The 19,372-nt window shown below is 40.7% G+C and overlaps 1 protein-coding gene across 1 annotated transcript; it reads left to right on the plus strand.

Annotated features, from left to right (window-relative positions):
* Positions 1-436: 436 nt before the first annotated feature.
* On the plus strand, positions 437-15,479 carry paqr5b (progestin and adipoQ receptor family member Vb). The gene is made up of 9 exons (XM_028600299.1): positions 437-490; positions 1,211-1,338; positions 4,267-4,472; positions 6,627-6,753; positions 8,155-8,199; positions 8,756-8,852; positions 9,399-9,543; positions 10,549-10,811; positions 15,291-15,479. The coding sequence occupies exons 1-9, from the start codon at positions 437-439 to the stop codon at positions 15,477-15,479; spliced, it is 1,254 nt and encodes a 417-aa protein (XP_028456100.1).
* The last annotated feature ends 3,893 nt before the right edge of the window (positions 15,480-19,372 follow it).

Genomic DNA, 19,372 nt, shown 5'->3' on the forward strand with positions numbered 1-19,372 from the left:
TGACTGTCGTCTCTTTGTGATGTCACGCAATTACAAAAAGAAAAGCTTTGTTTTGGAAACAGCAGTCAGGGTGAAAAAGAATGAATGCAAGGTTTTGATCTTGAAAAACTTGTCTTCTTCTTGTGTGTGTGTGTGTGTGTGTGTGTGAGAGAGAGAGAGAGAGAGAGAGAGAGAGAGAGAGAGAGAGAGAGAGAGAGAGAGAGAGAGTATGCACTTGTGTGCACATACTCTCCACCTCCAGAGAGACAGCAGCAGGAGGAGTGGCACAGGTACACTATATTCTCGCTAGGTGTGAAGAGGGAGGAGATGAAGGGGAGAAACCTTGAGGGCAACATAGCAACACAAACCTTATAAAGGAGGCACACCCTCACCAGCGGCCTCAGCTCTCCTCCTGAACAGCAACAGAAGCAGCAGGAGCCAGCAGCAGCCAGCAGCCATGCTCAGCCTTATCAAATTACCACGAGTCTTCACCATCAATCAAGTGCCCAAAGTAAGTTCTTCTTCGCTGTATTTAGTACTGGACATTTCAGCTTTCACACAGTCAGACTGAGCTGGACTAAGGAGGAGGTTGACTGTAGGTTAGGTAAATATAAAATAACAAAATGGAGAAAACTTTAAGTCAAAAGTGTAAAAAAAAGTTAATTAATTTTGCTCACAGTCATACTTTGACTTATTTACACTTTTCATGTTTCACTTTATGAGAAAAAAAAGATTGATCCTCTGTAAGGGTAAAGGGTGATTTATCCTTTTTAGATTTTTAGAAGCCTTACAAGGTGAAAGGTTCCAGTATTTCACCTTTCCCTTTGCCAGACCCTCCTCCAAAGCGCACTGGAGGAGAGTCTGGCTACTCCACATCGCATTCGGGGATGGGAGGAAAACGTGCCCAAGGCAACAGATATCCGGCCTAAATGAGTGAAATCTGGCGGATTTTCCTGCGGCAACGGAGCAATCACAGAAGTGAAACGTCAAGGATAAAGACTACACAAAAACAAACATGACCACTTTCTTATACCTTTAATTATATTGTGACCCCTCAAATTTATTTTGGGACACCTTGGGGGGATCCTGCGAAACATGCAACACTTGGTCCACTAAGAATAACCTTGTATGGTTTGTTGAGAGACTTCTTTTACCTCCAGAGCCGTAAAAAAATAGGTTTCACAAAGTTTTCAAACTGGCTGAGGACTAACCAAGATTTTTCTTTCTCAAGGTTTTCCATGAGGACAGCATAATCTCTGGCTACCGACACCCCCGCAGCTCCGCCACTGACTGCATCCTGAGCCTCTTCCAGCTGACCAATGAGACACTCAACATCTGGACTCACTTTTTGCCCACCTGGTACAGCTGACAATTGTTATTTTTTGCTGCAATGCATCGGAAGATTTAAGGTTCATAAACATGCTTGCTACCTGTCGTGTTTCATAGATTGACAACACAAAGTGATACACCTGAGGGCACTTTCAATTGTTTTTGTTTTCATAACAGTCACAAGGTGTTCTTTGTCCTGCTCAAAGGTAAAAGGAATCTTGCACAGCTTGTAGAACGTGTAGGTCAGAGTAATCCAGAATACGATTGTGTGGTTTTATAGACATTTTCTGAATTCATAGCTCTATTATGCTGAACCTACCTACTATGACTCAAAGACTAAAGGTTAATTATATCAGTTCTGGCACATTACTGACTAAAGACTATCATTCAATTTATCCAGAGTTACAATATCTGTTTGCTTAGTATGATGTAAATACATCCCAGTGTATATTTATTACCATAAATGCACTCTTGAAGGAGTTAAACAGATGCCAGACGAGCAGTGCACTTAACATAGTAATAAAATTGTTGTGGAAACTGTAGAGCCAAATCACTCACGGGACTCACAAACTCAACTAATATGAGAAGGATTACACAGACAGGTTTGTTTTAAAATCAAACATCCTGGCAACCATGTCTCTAGACCTCTTGCAGTGCCTCCCTGTCAATGGCCTTTTACTGTACAGTAAAGGCCAGTCCTAGCAGCTACAGTAGTGACAACAGATCTAAACACTTGTTGGCTCAACTTAATTTAAAAAGTTTGTTCAAACTTTCAAGTTATATGAAATTTTGTTCAGATAACTTGAAACTTTATCTGATAACTTGAGAGTTAGAGTTAATGTTAACGTTCAATGTTTGATGAAACAAACAGTAGAACGTCTTAAACTGAGTTGACAAAAAAACTAGCTGGCCCTAAAATTGAGGGAACTCAAGAAGACTTTGCAGCTAGTTGCCTTAGGGTTAGGGTAAGGGTTATTTCTTAGAGTTTTCTCAGCTTTTGTTATAGTGTATTGAGAGAGATGCAACACCTGTATGTGCAGACAGATAGGCTAAAAAGCTGAAGAGGAAGATAGATAGCAAGTGAAAGAATTATAATAATTTACATATCTGTCTACTGCACCTCTTTCTGTCTTTCTAACTGGAGCTCCATAAAAGCAACATTTTGGCTCCTCAGCTTCCTCCCCAAGTTTAGTGTATCCTCTCTATTTGACAAGCACTGCATCACAATCCATCCAAAACTCAACTGATACATTTTTTTTTTAATTATATGCATATGTGTGTTTTTAGGTCTCATGATTCAACATTACTACAGAGGCTGCGGGTGCCATGATTCACGCTGCACTTCCTCCTTGCTAAAATAAAATGCCAGTTGCATAGTCCAGGAAAAAAAGTGTGTGTGTGTGTGTGTGTGTGTGTGTGTGTGTGTGTGTGTGTGTGTGTGTGTGTGTGTGTGTGTGTGTGTGTGCTTATGCTAAGGCCACATGGGTATTTGTGTCTTGGGGCTCGGCGGAGACCTACAGTCACGCCGGTAATGAGCAGATCTGTGCTCGAGGCTTTCATATGAGTTGCCTCTATTAGTTAACTGCTCAGTGATGGGGAAAAGCACAAATAATGTTGATTTGTTAATGAGATGCACTGAGATGTGGAAAACAAATACACAAAGCAAACTATAGCCTCCTGCTAAGATTGAGGTTTTTGTGTAGAACTGTTAGCTGTTACAATTTAATTGAGTGATACTTAATCATGAACGTCTTGGTTTTGACTATATATATAATGTACTATATGTACAGTATGTCTGATGTTGTTGGCATTCTGTTTAAGTTTTAAGTCTGGTGGAGAAAGTAATTAGACACTTTACAGGAGGTTTATACATCTGGTATTTTGTAGTTTTGCTCCGTCGCTCTCTCTCTCTGACTGGCTTAATGATTTAGCTGCTTCGATGTTCCAGTTTGTTTGGGTTAGTTAAATAATAGGAAATACACTTACTTGCTTTCTTGCTGAAACTTAAATGAAGAGATGGACACCACTCTCTGTGCATGAAATACAAGCTAGAGCTGGGAGGCAGTTAGCTTAGCTTAGTATAAAGACTGTCAGCAAGAGAAACAGCTAGCATGGCTCTCTCCAATTAACATCTGAAACGTAAAAATGACTTTTTTTAAGTTGTGGTTATATGGGAAGTTAGGTGCTGTAACTATGATGTTCAAATAATATACAAAATGTTCATCTACTCCTTTATGATCTCATATGTAAATATTCCAGCGATACTACTAGTGATACTACTACAGTGTTACGGATAATTATCATGAATGAATAAGCATAATCATTCAAGTAGTAAAAACTAATTAAACTGATCAGTTGTGTGCTTGTTTTAGCTTTGGCTGCAAGAACATTAACTACTTTCTAATTTTACGTACTTTGTCCATTTTTACATCTTAATAAGTTCATGCCACCAGAAGTCACAATTGGCCCACTGAACAGTGTTTTGCTCCTCTATTCACATGTAAGGATGTTACCATTTTTAAAGACAATGAATGACTTTCTCTCTCATTCACTTGATCAAAGGGTAGAGGCTACATACCTCCTCTTGGCTGTATAAATCTACAGTTGGGTGACAAATTAAGGAAAAAAACAAGCTCCAAAATCTCTCATATGTGTGACTGTGAAGGCCATGAGATTCACATAAGAAATGATTCAGTGGCCCCTTGTGTCCTGTATGGAAGTATCTGTTATGTTTCTCCACTCATTTACACAGGTTTTTCCTTTCATATGTCAGTCCTCTGTATGTTTGGACACACTTTTTGTATTATGTATGGTGCAAATTGCTTGACAATTGATATAATGATCAAGCGCCAAAACTAAGTGATTTGAAATTACAATTAGTTGGGACTAAAGACACACAAAAATCAGTGCTGCTGCATCCAATCTAATCAACTTAATGTGACCCGTTTCTCCTGGCAGGTACTTCCTATGGAAAGTAGTGACGGTGGTGCTGATGCAGACAGCATGGCAGGACTCCTTCATCTGGCCTCTTGTGATCTTCCTGCTCACCTGCTGCATTTATCCGCTGGCGTCGAGCTGTGCTCACACCTTCAGCAGCATGTCGACGCGGGCACGCCACATCTGCTTCTTCTTCGACTATGGTGCCCTCAGTCTCTACAGCCTGGGTAAGTGTTTATGGTTCACTGCCACTCTGTCCATGGTTCTCTTTCATACACTGAGCTCTTCCAGACATCTGTCAGTAACTTAACAACTTTCTTCCTTAATATACAGGGGGCATAAGCAAGTACACCCCTATGTTAAATTCCCAGAGAGGCAGGCAGTTTTTTATTTTTAAAGGCCAGTTATTTCATGGCTCCAGGATACTATGCATCCTGATAAAGTTCCCTTGGCCTTTGGAATTAAAATAGCCCCACATCATCACATACCCTTCACCATACCTACAGATTGGCATGGTTTTATTTCAGTTAGCCTAATAGCTGGTTTGATTTGCACTGAGAGATGATCTCATGGAAAGTACCCCATGCCAATCTCTGACTGTACATGACTGTATATATACAGTGGGGGAAATAAGTATTTGACCCCTTGCTGATTTTGCAGGTTTGCTCACTTACAAAGAATGCAAAAATCTACAATTTTAATCATATGTACATTCTAACAGTGAAAGACAGAATCCCAAAGAAAATTCCAGAAAATCACATCATATGAATTTATTAAAATTGATAACCATCTGATGAGGAAAAACAAGTATTTGACCCCCTGGACAAACAGCATGTTAATATTTTGTAGAAAAGCCATTATTGGCCAGCACAGATGTCAAACGGTTTTTATAGTTGGTGACAAGGTTTGTGCACATTTCGGCAGGGATGTTGGCCCACTCCTCCCTGCAGACAGCCTCCAAATCATTCAGGTTTCGAGGTTGTCGCCTGGCAACTCGAATTTTAAGCTCCCTCCAAAGATTTTCAATCGGATTCAGGTCTGGAGACTGGCTAGGCCACTCCAGAACCTTGATGTGCTTCTTCTTCAGCCACTCTTTTGTTGCTTTGGCGGTGTGCTTAGGGTCGTTGTCGTGCTGAAACACCCATCCTCGACCCATCTTCAGCTCTCTCACTGAGGGAAGGACATGTCGGTCCAGAATTCCACAATACATGGCCCCGTCCATCCTCCCCTCAATACGATGGAGTTGTCCCGTCCCCTTGGCTGAAAAGCACCCCCAAAGCATGATGTTGCCACCACCATGCTTGACGGTGGGGATGGTGTTCTTTGGGTTGTACTCTGTGTTCTTTGCCCTCCAAACACAACAAGTTGAAAAGTTCTATTTTGGTCTCATCTGACCACATCACCTTCTTCCAGGCCTCTTCTGAGTCGTCCAGGTGGTGAATGGCGAACTTCATGCGGGCCTGTACATGTTTCTTCTTGAGCAGGGGGACCTTGCGTGCGCTGCAGGATTTCAACCCATGACGGCGTAGTGTGTTACCAACCGTTTCTTTTTGTAACTGTGGTCCCAGCTGCCTTCAGTTGATTCATCAGTTCCCCCCCTTGTGGTTTTGGGATGATTCCTCACCGTTCGCATGATCAGGGACACCCCACGAGGCAAGATCTTGTGTGGAGGCCCAGACCGAGGGAGGTTGGCGGTGGTGTGGTGCTTCTTCCATTTCCTGATAACTGCACCGACAGTTGATCTTTTCTCTCCAAGTTGCTTTCCGATTCTCTTGTAGCCCATCCCAGCCTTGTGCAGATCAACAATCTTGTCCCTGATGTCCGTAGAAAGCTCTTTGGTCTTGCCCATGGTGGTGAAGTTGGATGCTGGTTGTTTGGGTGTTGACAGGTGTCTTTTATACAGGTAACGAGGTGAGGCAGGTGTATTTGATGTAGATAATTGGTTTCGGATTGGGGCTGTGTCTTAAAGAAAGACTAACTGGCTTGTAGGAGCCAGAATACTTGCTGTTTGTCCAGGGGGTCAAATACTTGTTTTTCCTCATCAGATGGTTATCAATTTTAATAAATTCATATGATGTGATTTTCTGGAATTTTCTTTGGGATTCTGTCTTTCACTGTTAGAATGTACATATGATTAAAATTGTAGATTTTTGCATTCTTTGTAAGTGGGCAAACCTGCAAAATCAGCAAGGGGTCAAATACTTATTTCCCCCACTGTATATATATATATATATATATATATATATATATATATTGTATAGTGGTGGACAAATATCATAAATGATAATCCCTCAAACTGGAGTGTAAAGATACTTTTTCCTGAAATAAAATATACAGTTTTAAAGTTTACAACTTTGCACTATTGATGTGTCCCCATGCAGGTTCAGCAATCGTCTATTCAGCTTATGTTTTCCCGGACAAGTGGGTGAACAGCTTCTTCCATCAGTGCTATGTCACCATCGCTGTGCTCAACACTGTCATCTGCACCGCTGTGGCCTGCTACTCCAGGTATGGTGAGAACATAAGCATGCATGTTAAAATGTTCTTATGCTAAATGTACATGCTAATGTACATTTAGCATGCAAATCAACATTCAGTAGGTGTTAACATGCATGCTACTGTGTTAGCATATTACAGTAACATTGAACTCTTTTAACTTCATACAGCATTCTCAAATCTCCAGTGTGTTTATTCAGTGTTGGTTTAACTTGTAAAAAGGGATAATGTTATGTTGTAATCTAGTCCTGGTCCAGTTGTGGAAAAAGTACTCAGATCTAAGTAAAAGTAGCAATAACACTGTGTAGAAATACACAGTAAGAATCCTGCATTCAAATGTGTATTATCATCAAAAGTAAAAGTACTTATTATGCAGAATGCATAAATATCATAATACATTTGTTGTATTATTATACTGAAAGTAACTAAAGGTATGACATAAATGGAGTTGAGTATAAAGTACATTTCTTTCTGACATGTAGTAGAGTAGAAGTATAAGGCCGGTTACACACTGCCTGCATGGCGTGAGCGTGGCGTTTCTGTTGCGTGTCAGCTGCGTGGCGGCTGCAAGGATTGTCTTTACTCACCAGAAACGTGTCTTAAGCGGTGCTGCTGCTGCTGCTAGCCTTGTTTGGACACATGTATGTTTCCAATTGATAAAATGAAATACCATGTTAAACATAAATATATACTGATTTTATACAGCAAAGACAACGTCAGCAGTATTGACGGCAAAATAGGCTACAGAGTACTTTGTTCTGTATTGACAGGTCAAACATCAACATGTCATTTATTAATATGTATTTGTGTCTAAACAACATATAAACCTATTTTCCTATTCTATTTTGCCTGGAAACGCTTCCAACATTGCATGAAAAATAGGCGTCAGTTCTATTTCTAGCAGGCACGCATTTCGCCTGAGACGCGCATTTCACGCAGGCAGTGTGTAAGCTCTAACCTGTTAACATGGAAGCCGAAATATAAACGGACACGCCATGCAGCTGATACGCTCGGGTGACACATCCAGTGTGTAACCGGCCTAAGGTAGCATAAAATGGAAATGCTCAAGTACAAGTACCTCAACATTGTACTTAAGTACAGTATTTGTTTTGTAATTATTACTTTCCAATGTCCTGATCCATGGCAGCATTTTCATGTGACTGGTCTCAAATATTTGTGATGTGCAATCTGAGTAACTGTGTGAGTTAAATCCTGCCTGATCACTGTGGTTATAATATAAAGCTTGATGGGGGACGTGGCTTCAATACCCATTTTGTAGCAATGCAGCCCTGTTCCATTTCACTTACAACAATGATCACACAGTTAGCACTGTTATCTCTTCATGTACTGGATTAATGTTGGCTCGGTGTAGCTAATGTATTGTACTTTCACTCATCTCTTTCCACTCTTCAGGCTTGGCTTACCATTTCTACAATACAATTATGACACCGTAAAGAGGTAAAGACAATCCATATGCTAAAAATCTGCTCCTCCTGTTCACTTCACTATTCTATCTATTTTTGTTGTGCCTCAAATGATGGTAGCAATAGATAAATACAATCTCATCGTTTTAAAATGTGTGATTATTAGCATGTCTTCAGACAGACTTCATCCCATAAACATTGTTAACTTTCAAGAGTTGAGCAACTCTTTTTTTAATACAATGGGTGTTAGCTAAGTGTGACTACATGGACCAGACCTCGCAGTTTACTCTAATTGTAGTTTCAGCTGGGCAGTTTAGAGTGGCAAAACGTGTTCTGTAACAAGTGACTCACTAACTTTGACTCTAAGAAAATCAAAGATGGATTAAGTGTTCTGGCACTATACAATATGTGCATGCATAATAACTTTTTTTTAACTCTTGTATATAAGAATTCTGTAAGGTATACTATTTTTTTAAGTTTCCACATAACTTCATCCACAGCTATAACACGTGTAACCATGAGGAATATTTAATTAATATAATTATTGTTTGTCATTATAGAAAATTATATCTTTCTTCTTGTTATTTCAGATTCCCTGAGAGCCAGGGTCCAAAGTTCAGCAAATTTCTCCGTGTTGTTGCCTTTGCCTATCCATACCTGTTTGACAACATTCCTCTGTTCTACAGGGTAGGGCCACATCTGTGCACTTCACAAATGTCCTCACACAAGACACATCTGAAAATACATGTGTGTCTCCAGTGTGTGTCACAGATAACATTCAATATATTGCATATTGTTTAAAACACAAATCTTTAACTGGAATGACTTTTCTGGTAAACAGCAAGGAACTAAAATAGAAAGTCATAATTATTTTAGGGCTCTGGTGTTCCATGCTTACACTTTCATATACATGACTTTTTGTTAATGTCCATGACGAGGGTTATTAGCATAGACTGTAAATATGAACAGTCTATGGTTATTAGCAGTAGTTCAGTGTTTTTTTGCACATTGTAAATTTACACAAGTTATGATATGATATATGATGTGAATCTGGTCCGGTTACAATGAAAAAGTAAATAATTCACCCTGAGACTGAACCACAGTTTCATGTTGCAAATCACCCGGCAGCACCACTAACAGTTACTTGTTAAGAAGTTGATGCCTCCTTAAGAAATGTGAAGGTGATAAAATTGGTAATAATGGAGCACTGCCATCTGTTAAATCTGTTCACAGGTGTTTCTGTGTGAAGGAGAGGGCTGTACAGACAATGATACCAACATCCTCCACTACAACCACATCGCCTTGGCTCTCCTCACAGGCTTTCTGTTTGCCACACATTTACCTGAGCGCCTGGCACCTGGCAGCTTCGACTACATAGGTAAGACTGATCTGAGGAGTAATTTTTGTTGTTGTCATTAGCATGTTAAGCTTTGGTTTGTTTGCCCCGTGTGCCAACCAGAACCCACCGAGAAGTAACATCTGCTGTTCCCTAGAACACTGAGGAGTAGCAGCATCTTTCAGCTAATTTGTTGGCTTGTCTTTTCTGTTTTGATCCATTGTCAGTCACAGTAGTCAGCTGTTTAGCAAGAAAACCCCACTGCTCATAACCAAATGGCAGATAAAGTTAACAATTAACTGGTAAACATAGTGGACCACTTAGCAGTTACAGAGCTAAATATTTCCCTCAAGAGACTAAAACAGAGCTAATAGGAAAGTACTTCGGTATATATATGTAAATGTTGCTTCACATCTGGTGGATGTGTAAATGAGATAGTGTTTTCTAACAAGTCATATCCTTAAAAGGCAATGATGATATGTCAATGTTGTGTTTACAGTTTTTTTCCATGGCCTAAAAATAGGTAAATGCACAGTATATCTTCCTCTGTATTATTATTCTGTTTTCAGTTTATGTTTAATCTTTTGTTTCTTTTAATAAGTTATTTACTGTTCATTGGACCATTTACCAACTTCTGCATTTTTAAGTGCCAGTAGATTTTGTAAAGGACTTAAAGTCTTAGGTTTTATAGCCTACTGTAAATACAGTCAGTAATGTTGCAATAATAGTGATACTGATTTTAAGTGCAGTTTTTTTACAGCTCCCTTTAAACAACTTAAATACATTGTCAAACTTTGTGAAACACAGAATTCACATAAACACATACTTTAAATGTATTCTCATTGTGTTAAACACTGTGAAGTAAAGCTAATGCATAACCACCTCCACATTTTTTCATGCTGTTGAAATCAGTTGGCACTCAAGTGACTCACTTGCTCAGTGGTGAGGGCTTTGAAATGTACAACTACTGTTTCTACTGTGACGTCACTGTGCTGACTCAAACATGACTCGACTGACTCAAACATGACTCGACTGCTCTCTCTGCAGGTCACAGCCATCAACTCTTCCATGTGTGCGGCATCCTCGGCACTCACTTCCAGATGAAGGCCATGGAACAAGACATGGTAACACGGCGCCCCTGGCTCCTTGAACACTCCATACCCATTAGCTTTGCCAACTCAGTGGGAGCAGCGCTGCTTTGTGTGGTGGTAAATTTGACTATCATCATCCTCTACAGTCTACCTCTCCTCTCTGCTCCAGTCCATCAAGAAAAGAAACACGATAAAGGTTCAAGGAAAGCCTCAGCCAAGGTCTGCCCCTGCTACTAAACCTCCGGCTTCAAGTCACGGCTGAGAGATTCTGGCTGGTTACGAGACATACAGTATGGACGTGAAAAGAGTGCAATACGGGTGATTTTGAAGAACACAGCTATGAGGAACTGACATAATCATAACTTGCAGTCGGCATTAAACTCATGGTGGGATACGGCCATCAGACAACACTGGGATTACTGTTATTACGTGTAGGTAAACTGAAAACAAGGGTTTTAGTTGCACAAGCATACAATGGAAATATAACAAAATGGTTGCCATAATATGTAATTAATCTAAATGTTTCTCAGGAAACTGTTTCCTACAAAAAGCTACAAATGTAGCATGTTAGCTACATTATGAGTGCAGTGCTATAAATGTGTATACTATACTTATTTGCTCTATTTTCTGATTTCCGCACGTGGGTTAAGAAGACACTGTCAGCTGCATAGAACAAATATTTAAAATTCAAAATGCTAGTTTCACTGTCAATTTCAAATTGTAGTGCTGCATTTCCGGTGTAGTCTAATGTATTGTAGTGAGTATTCCGTACTCTATATAAATATATTGGCCTATATTTATGGGCCAGAATCTGCCTTTGGGAGAGGGGGGCATATCATAGTGGGGGGTCTGGGTGTCCTCCCCTAGGGTTATTTTGAGCGTCAAAGACTTCATTTCCTGCATTCAGAAAACTTTTATTCACCAATTTATGGTGGAAATACCTTTATTTAGCCTATGTAAAGAAGAAAAACACAGATGATAATTCAAAATATATCAAAAATATAATGGAAAGTATGTTTTTGTGTGCCATTGGGCATTTTTTAAGAGGGTATATGGAAATCCTGGAGCTTTCTTTTTTTTAAGATTATTTTTTGGGCTTTTGAAGGCCTTTATTGACAGGACAGCTGAAGAAATGAAAGGGGAGAGAGAGGGGGAATGACATGCAGCAAAGGGCCGCAGGTCAGACTCAAACCCTGGCCCGCTGCGTCGAGGAGTAAACCTCTATATATGCGCGCCCGTACTACCAACTGAGCTACCCCGGCACCCAAATCCTGGAGCTTTCTTAGTGGGTATACTGCGTATACCTGCGTATCACATAGACTACACCACTGCTGCATTTAGACACTGACTGGACCTTTTAATATTTATAGTGCTTGTACACATCATATTGGATTGTACTGGCATGTACAAAAGAGACAAAAAAAGACAAGGGAAGTTATGACAAGGGAAAGAAAATGTTTTGCTCTTGAGTTTGAGCTGCCTGCAAAGTAGCTTAAAACTTAAAGAATTCAAAGTTACTGTTAATGCATGAATACAGAGTAAATGTTTTCAGGTTTGTTTATTTCCCTCATATGATTGCTGTTTCTGTCCCTGTGACCTGTGAGACATGTCACATTGTTCTATTGATATAAAACTGAAAGTATTTATGTACATTGTTATTTATTATGATTTTTCAAATAAACTTAACCAAACCTGCCTGGATGTCATTCTTATTCTAAATAAGAGCAAATTGTGTAATTTATTCAGTATGTCAAGTTAAAAAAGTTTGCAGTTTTTTTTTAAAGATTCAAGCAAAGTGATTTAATTTTTGTCTTGTCAGAGATAGTATCAAAAAAATTCAATGAAACAACCATAAACATAAATATCATAACATATACATGCACATATAGAGTATTAGAAGAAAATTAACACTGATACATAAACATGCAGGGAACTGTTTATAGATTAAGATATAAGACAAGATAAAAATAGAGGTAAAGATGTATTGTACAATCAAATGATTTAACTTTTTAAATTTTTTCAGGTCTGGACCTTGAGTTATTTTGTCAAAAGTCAGGAATTAACTACATGCAAATAAAATTTCCTGTTTTATTTTCAGACACAATTATGAGGACTATTACTGTAATAGCCGAGACTCACCAACCAGACGGCCGACCGTCGACAGAAAAGTAGTAGTAGAGAAACGTAATATGTCTCCATAGCAGCAGGCGACGCTACTCTATATTGATGCCCAAGAAATTAAAACCGGCAGCTGATTGGACGAACGCGTCACATGGGTTTGTTTTCTCCGGAAATTCAAAGCCAGACTGTCATGGCGGCTCGTTCAGAAGACGATCTCATATTGTACTAAAATCGTTCACTGAAACATGTTTCTGAAAACATTTTAAGCGAGAAACCGGCCATGCAGTTGCTGAATCTATCTTCATTTCAGCTCAACAAATGTCACTTTAAAAGATTTTTGTCAGATTTTGAGAGACTCTAGTCAGGCTCATTCCGCTCGCCATTTCCGGGTGAGTCCCGACTGCCCTGCCTCCAACTGAACATGTCAGGTCAGCCAAAATGAAGGCCGACAGCCCCTCAGAACGACGATGGCACGGGACACACCGAACAGACTCGAGTCACTGACCTCGCCAGACTGTCCAACGGCCGATTATCGGCTTGGTGTGTCTCGGGCTTTAATCAGAAAAATAATAAATATTCAGTTTAATTCAGTTTGATTATATAATAATAATTATTATATTATATTATATATATATATCCATGGTCCAAATAGGTTATAATAATACTTAGTATTATTCTACTCATTGGCAGACATGTATAAAGTACTAGAGACCCATACTTGAGTAAAAGTGCAAGTGCTCTATCAGAAAAGTGACTTGAGTAGAAGTGGAATTGCTCTTTAAGCACCACACTTAAGTGGAATTTCAACATTTTTTGTACTTAGTACGTTTGTTCATAGTTTCTTTTAAAATTTACTACTCAAGTACTGAAAGTAAAAGTACAAGTATTGTGTTATGTAGTTATTAAAGAAAGCAGTCAAAAGTTTGAATATCATATTGTTGGAGTTCAACTTTTTACTTGGTAGTAAGATGGTGCATTACAGGCAGTCACAAGCTGTACATTGCTGGATGTATGAGGGAAGTTTCTGAAATAAACCCAAAAAAGGTACATTAACGTCACAGCACACATTATAACTACTATTATCTGATATAAGAGTGGGTTATTAATCACATATTAACAAATACTGACTGAAGTACAGTAGTGGAGTAGTTCTACTTCGTTACTATCAGTGTTGGGAGTAACGGCGTTTAAGTATAATGGCGTTACCAACGGCGTTATTTTTTCAGTAACGGAGTAATCTAATTAATTACTTTTCCCATTGTTGCTACGCCGTTATCGTTACTGAGAATGTAAAGTGGCGCATTACTACAATTTGGTTGAATGAAGCGCGAGGTGAAGGGGTCAGGCTTTGGCTACACACCAGCTGCCTGGAGAGAACAGGGGTGGGGATGATGACACCGTTGGAAATAATGATTGGCTGGTTGGGCGGATGCCCTGCTCATGCTGTCTCACTGCACGCTCTGACTACCACTAAACACAAGACAGCAACAATGGCGACGAGCCAGGGAAATTCAAAGGTAGCGTTCTCGAACTGGAAGTACCAGCACTACTTCTCGCTCATTGAAATTAAAGGCAAGAATGTTTATATAACATGCACGCTATGCCCAAGAAAAAAGACTTTATCCACGTCTGCCTTAAGCAACTTGAATCTTATGAAGCCCCTCACATCAACACATGCTAACACAACACTTGTTACTGCTGCTAACCCAACCCCAAGCCCAAATGCAGTTAGTGTGAGCTCCAGCGAAGGAGACAGAGCCACTCTGTTAAAACAAGCAACGCTTGATTTTTTGGGTCAGCAACAGGTGACCAAGGCCGAGCTGAACACATTGATTGCAAGGTATGTTGTTGAAACATGCTACCCCTGTCCACTGTGGAGTCTGAGTCATTCAGAGCTATCCTAAATACCAAATTTTCTAAAATACTGTATATAGTGTTTTTATTTTTCAATCAGTTAATGTTAACATATTTGAAGATGTTATAGAAAGTAATAGCGTTATAGAACATAAAAGATAACGTCACAGTTACTTTGCTGAGTAACTAATTACTTTTACAATGTGGTAAATGAGGTACTAACTGAATTACTTTTGGGAGAAGTAATTTGTAACTGTAACTAATTACTTTTTTAAAGTAAGATGACCAACACTGGTTACTATACATCTCTGCTCATTGGTAATGCCTTTTCCATCATAGGAAATGCAAATTTTCCACAGGGCTAGGTGCTGGGGGTCGGACGTCCGCTACTGACGCTGCACTGCACTGTGTTTGGTTGAAATATTAGCCACACGGAAAAACGTTTCACAGAGGGGAGCGAGAGCTCTTGGTTGGTTGGCTGACTGGACTGTGACTGGACTAGAGATGGCAGAGGGAAGTGACAGAGTAGGAAGCGGGTTAGAGATGGACAAAGGTGGTGGTGGGAGTTTTGAAACTGGAGCTTGTGATGTAGTTAGAAAAAATAAACGCAAAAAGAGTAGTTTGGTCAAACTTGTGCAAGAGGGAGCTTGGTTCAGCGCATGGAAGTTTATCAGGAACTTTAGCACTGTTGCTGCCCCTCTCCATGATCTCACGTCTGTCAAGGTGCCTTTCCAGTGGTCACCGTCTGCTGGACTGTCGTTTGCTCGCCTGATGAAGAGTTTCTCCACTGCTCCTGTGCTCGTTCTGCCGGATCTGCATCGCCAGTTCGTGGTGGAGGTGGACGCCTCGGACGTGGGTGTTGGTGCCGTTCTGTCCCAACGTTCCTCGGAGGATGGGAGGTTCTGTGCTTAGAGAAAGACTTCTCGCCAAGCATCTATGAGTCTTCTTCAGCCTCTGCCAGTCCCCAAGCGACCATGGTCGGACATCTCCCTGGATTTCGTCACTGGCTTACCCCCTTCTGACGGTAACACCGCCGTTCTTATGGTAGTAGACAGATTTACCAAGATGGGTCATTTTATTCCTCTGCCAAAATTACCCTCCGCCAAAGAGACGGCGGAGGTTATGCTCTCTCACGTTTTTAGACTTCATGGATTGCCTGCCGATGTGGTGTCACTTGGTCACTGGTGCCCCCAGTTTGTGTCGCAGTTCTGGAAGGCGTTCTGTACACTGATCGGGGCCTCGTCTGGATATCATCCTCAATCCAATGGACAGACAGAGAGACTCAACCAGGAGATGGAGACGGGTATTCGCTGTTTGGTCTCCCGTAACCCAGCCACATGGTCCAAGCATCTGCTGTGGGTGGAATACGCAGATAACAGCCCGCCCTGCTCTTTCACTGGTATGTCACCATTTGAATGTGCCTATGGTTATCAACCCCCCTTGTTTCCTGCACTGGAGAGGGAGGTCGGGGTCCCTTCTGCTGTGGCTTTGGTCCGACGTTGTCGGAGAACGTGTACGAGGGCTCGTCAGATTCTCATGAGGAGCAGGGAGGTGTACAAGAGGCAGGCCGACCGGCGGAGGTCCGCTGCTCCTCGTTATCGTGTGGGTCAGAGGGTGTGGCTGGCTAGCAAGGACTTACCACTGCGCACTGAGTGCCGTAAGTTGGCTCCTCGTTTTGTGGGTCCTTTCCCGGTGTCCAAAGTTATTAATCCTGTGGCTGTTACGTTGAAGCTTCCCAGGTCCATGAGGGTTCACCCCACGTTCCACGTGAGCAAGGTCAAGCCCGTCAAGGAGAGCGTTTTAGTGCCTTGATGGGGGGTCCCGTGAATACTGTCCGGCGTCTCTTGGCAGTTCGGAAACGGGGTCGTGGACGTCAGTTCCTGGTGGACTGGGAGGGATACGGTCCGGAGGAGAGGTCCTGGATCCCAGGATTTCTATCGGCTCCATCCTGAGGTTCTTGGGCCGTCCGGTGTTCGGCCCTAGGGGGGAGAGGGAGGGGGGGTACTGTCATGTTCCTGCTTTTATTGTGTGTTGTTTTGTTCATTTGCACTTCCTGTTTTATTTTGACATCATTAGTTGCTCTTATCCCAGGTCACTTGTCTTCCTCACGTTGTTTGCTTTCCCACCTGTTTGATTACTGTCCCCGCCCCTAATGTGTTTCACCTGTTTGTTTTCAGCTTCCCCATTCATAAATACTCACCAGTCCCACTTCCCAGTGCCAGATTGTAGTTGAACTTATGTCACTCTCTCGAGCGGTTTTCCCCAGTGTTTGTTTTCCCGTGTTTCTAGACCTTTTGCTTCGGTTCTCAACGATGATTTTTTGCCTGCCGTTTTTGTACCTCTGCCTGCTTTTTGTTCTTGGAACAATAAAGACTGTTACTTGTGATACCTCTCTGAGTTGTGCATTTGAGTCCGCCGTTGTACCTTGTCAGAAAGCAGAAGAGGGAATTAGCGATGCTGAGGCAGCGAAAAGGGTTTCAGGAGACAAGCAGGTCACAAGGCAAAATGAAAATAAGAACAAAGATGCAGGAAAATGTAACAGTTGTGATAAGTTGAAAGAGGAAACTTTGATTGTGAGTAACAATTTTTTTGTTCTGTTTATGGCAGAGATAATCAAATCAAAGAAGTCAAATTGTCAAATCAGCTGAAAAGTACCTTGATGTGACAGGGCTTCACTTGGAAACGGTTAAAGATATTCTTAATGTACAAGTTTCTCAAGCATGGGCTGTATCTTCCTAATGGTGTTAATTCTACTTCAGTGGAATGCAAGAAGCTTAATAGTGAATGGTCAAGAGTTCAAGAAGTATATAGATCATTTGAAAGAGAAACCTAACATGCTTAGTATACAAGAGACATGGCTGAAACCACAGTTGGATTTTGTTATAAAGGGATACACTGCAGTAAGTAAAGATAGGGAAACTGGAAGAGGGGGAGGAGTTGCAACATTTATACATACTGAAATGAATTACAAAGTTGTGTATGTGAACACAGATCATGAAGCAGTTGGGATCAAGCTATGGGCAGAAAAAGGCCCTATAGGTATAATTAATTATTATAATACATGTGGACAATTAAGTCAAGATATTTTAAAGGATGTTGGGGGATCTTTGCAAGACAGTGTAGTATGGTGTGGGGACTTTAATTCTCATAACTCAATATGGGGTAGTAATAGAACAGATACAAATGATGCAGTTATTGAAGAATTTGTAGATGAGCACAATTTAGTCTGTATTAATAATGGGGAAGGTACACACTATAATTGCACATAAAATACCGAAACAGCACTTGATCTGACTTTTGTATTTAGTGCAATAGCAGGTATATGTATGTGGAATGTGGTAAGGCATACGACAGTGGGTAGCGATCACTATCCTGTGAGGACTGAAGTTGGTACTAAGATTCTTTTTGAAAAGGCAAAGAATATTCCTAGGTGGAAATTAGGAAATGCTAATTGGGAAGCTTTCCAAGACAAAAGTACAAACTGTTTCAAAATACTTCAAGTGGAGAATCAGGTGGATGTTAACAAATTTAATGATGATATAGTTAAGGTAATACTACAATCAGCTAAAGGAAACATTCCAGAAAGTGGAGGAGCTAGACGGATCAAGAATGTACCCTGGTGGAATAGTGAATGTAGTAAAGCCATAAAAAGAAATAAAGCATTTAAGCAACTCAAAAAACTCCATTCTCTCGAAGCTTTGGTTCAATATAAAAGGGCTCTGACTATAGTAAGGAGAACAATTAGGACTCAAAAACGCACATTTTGGAGGCAGTACTGCAATAGCATTGGAAGAGAATTACAGTTGTCAGATGTCTGGGAATTATGAAATTCCAGTGTTGATTAGTGGGGACAAAATGGCTGTCAACAATTTAGAGAAGGCTAAACTTCTTGCTCAAACATTTAGGACTGTGCATAGTTCAGATAATCTTTCAGAGGAGGCCAGGCAGTGTAGAAACAGAACCCTAATGGAGAATTCCAGAATAGTGGATAAAGCAGAAGAGTCAGGAGATCCATTAGATTTGCCTCTTAGTATGTTTGAGTTGAGAAGAGCAGTTTTTGGTGCTCGTCAAACCACTCCTGGAAAAGATGGTGTGTGCTATAAAATGTTGGAACATATGACAACATATGAGACTAGCTAGACTCACTAGCCAAAGTGTTAAAACTTTTAACAGTGTTTGGGATATTGGTCAACTTCCATTAGTGTGGAAACAAGCGATAATAGTGCCTATTCACTATAGACCCCTTAGATCCATCTAGTTATAGACCTATTGCCTTAACGTCATATTTATGTAAAATCATGGAAAGAATGGTTACTGAAAGGTTAACATATTTCCCAGAAAGTAAAGCTCCTTTTTCTCCATATCAAAGTGGGTTCCGTAAAGGTCAAAATACAATGGATTCAGTGTTGTGCTTGGAATCAGAAATTAGGAAAGCACAGACCAATAAGGAAGTAGTGATGGCTGTATTCTTTGATGTGGAAAAGGCATATGATATGCTCTGTAAAGTAGGGTGACCACCTGCTAATAAGCCCAAGGGGGGACAAGGGGTATGTTTCTGAGGGACAATGTGGGACACTGCCTGGCACGGCGGTGCCCCCACCCCACGGGCAGACTCACTGATAGTGGTTTACCCATTTCTAGCACATACCACCTTACATGGTATATTAATCGATATGATGCAGCAGTCACTTTGTCGGCTAGAAAGTCATTTTTAGGTCAGAGGAAAGCATCCATAGATTTGGATGTCTCTTTCTGTTGGACACGTTTCTTGTGAGTCTCCGTGAGTCTGTGTCGTTTGACATCGT

This window comes from Perca flavescens, chromosome 1 (assembly GCF_004354835.1).
Source record: "Perca flavescens isolate YP-PL-M2 chromosome 1, PFLA_1.0, whole genome shotgun sequence".
Taxonomy (NCBI): domain Eukaryota; kingdom Metazoa; phylum Chordata; class Actinopteri; order Perciformes; family Percidae; genus Perca; species Perca flavescens.

Excerpts from the sequence above, each read along its gene's own strand:
- paqr5b (XM_028600299.1), top strand. The coding sequence starts at position 437 with ATGCTCAGCCTTATCAAATTACCACGAGTCTTCACCATCAATCAAGTG. Across the intron at positions 1,339-4,266 it reads ACTCACTTTTTGCCCACCTG|GTACTTCCTATGGAAAGTAG; the intron begins GTACAGCTGACA and ends TTCTCCTGGCAG. Across the intron at positions 8,853-9,398 it reads ACATTCCTCTGTTCTACAGG|GTGTTTCTGTGTGAAGGAGA; the intron begins GTAGGGCCACAT and ends ATCTGTTCACAG.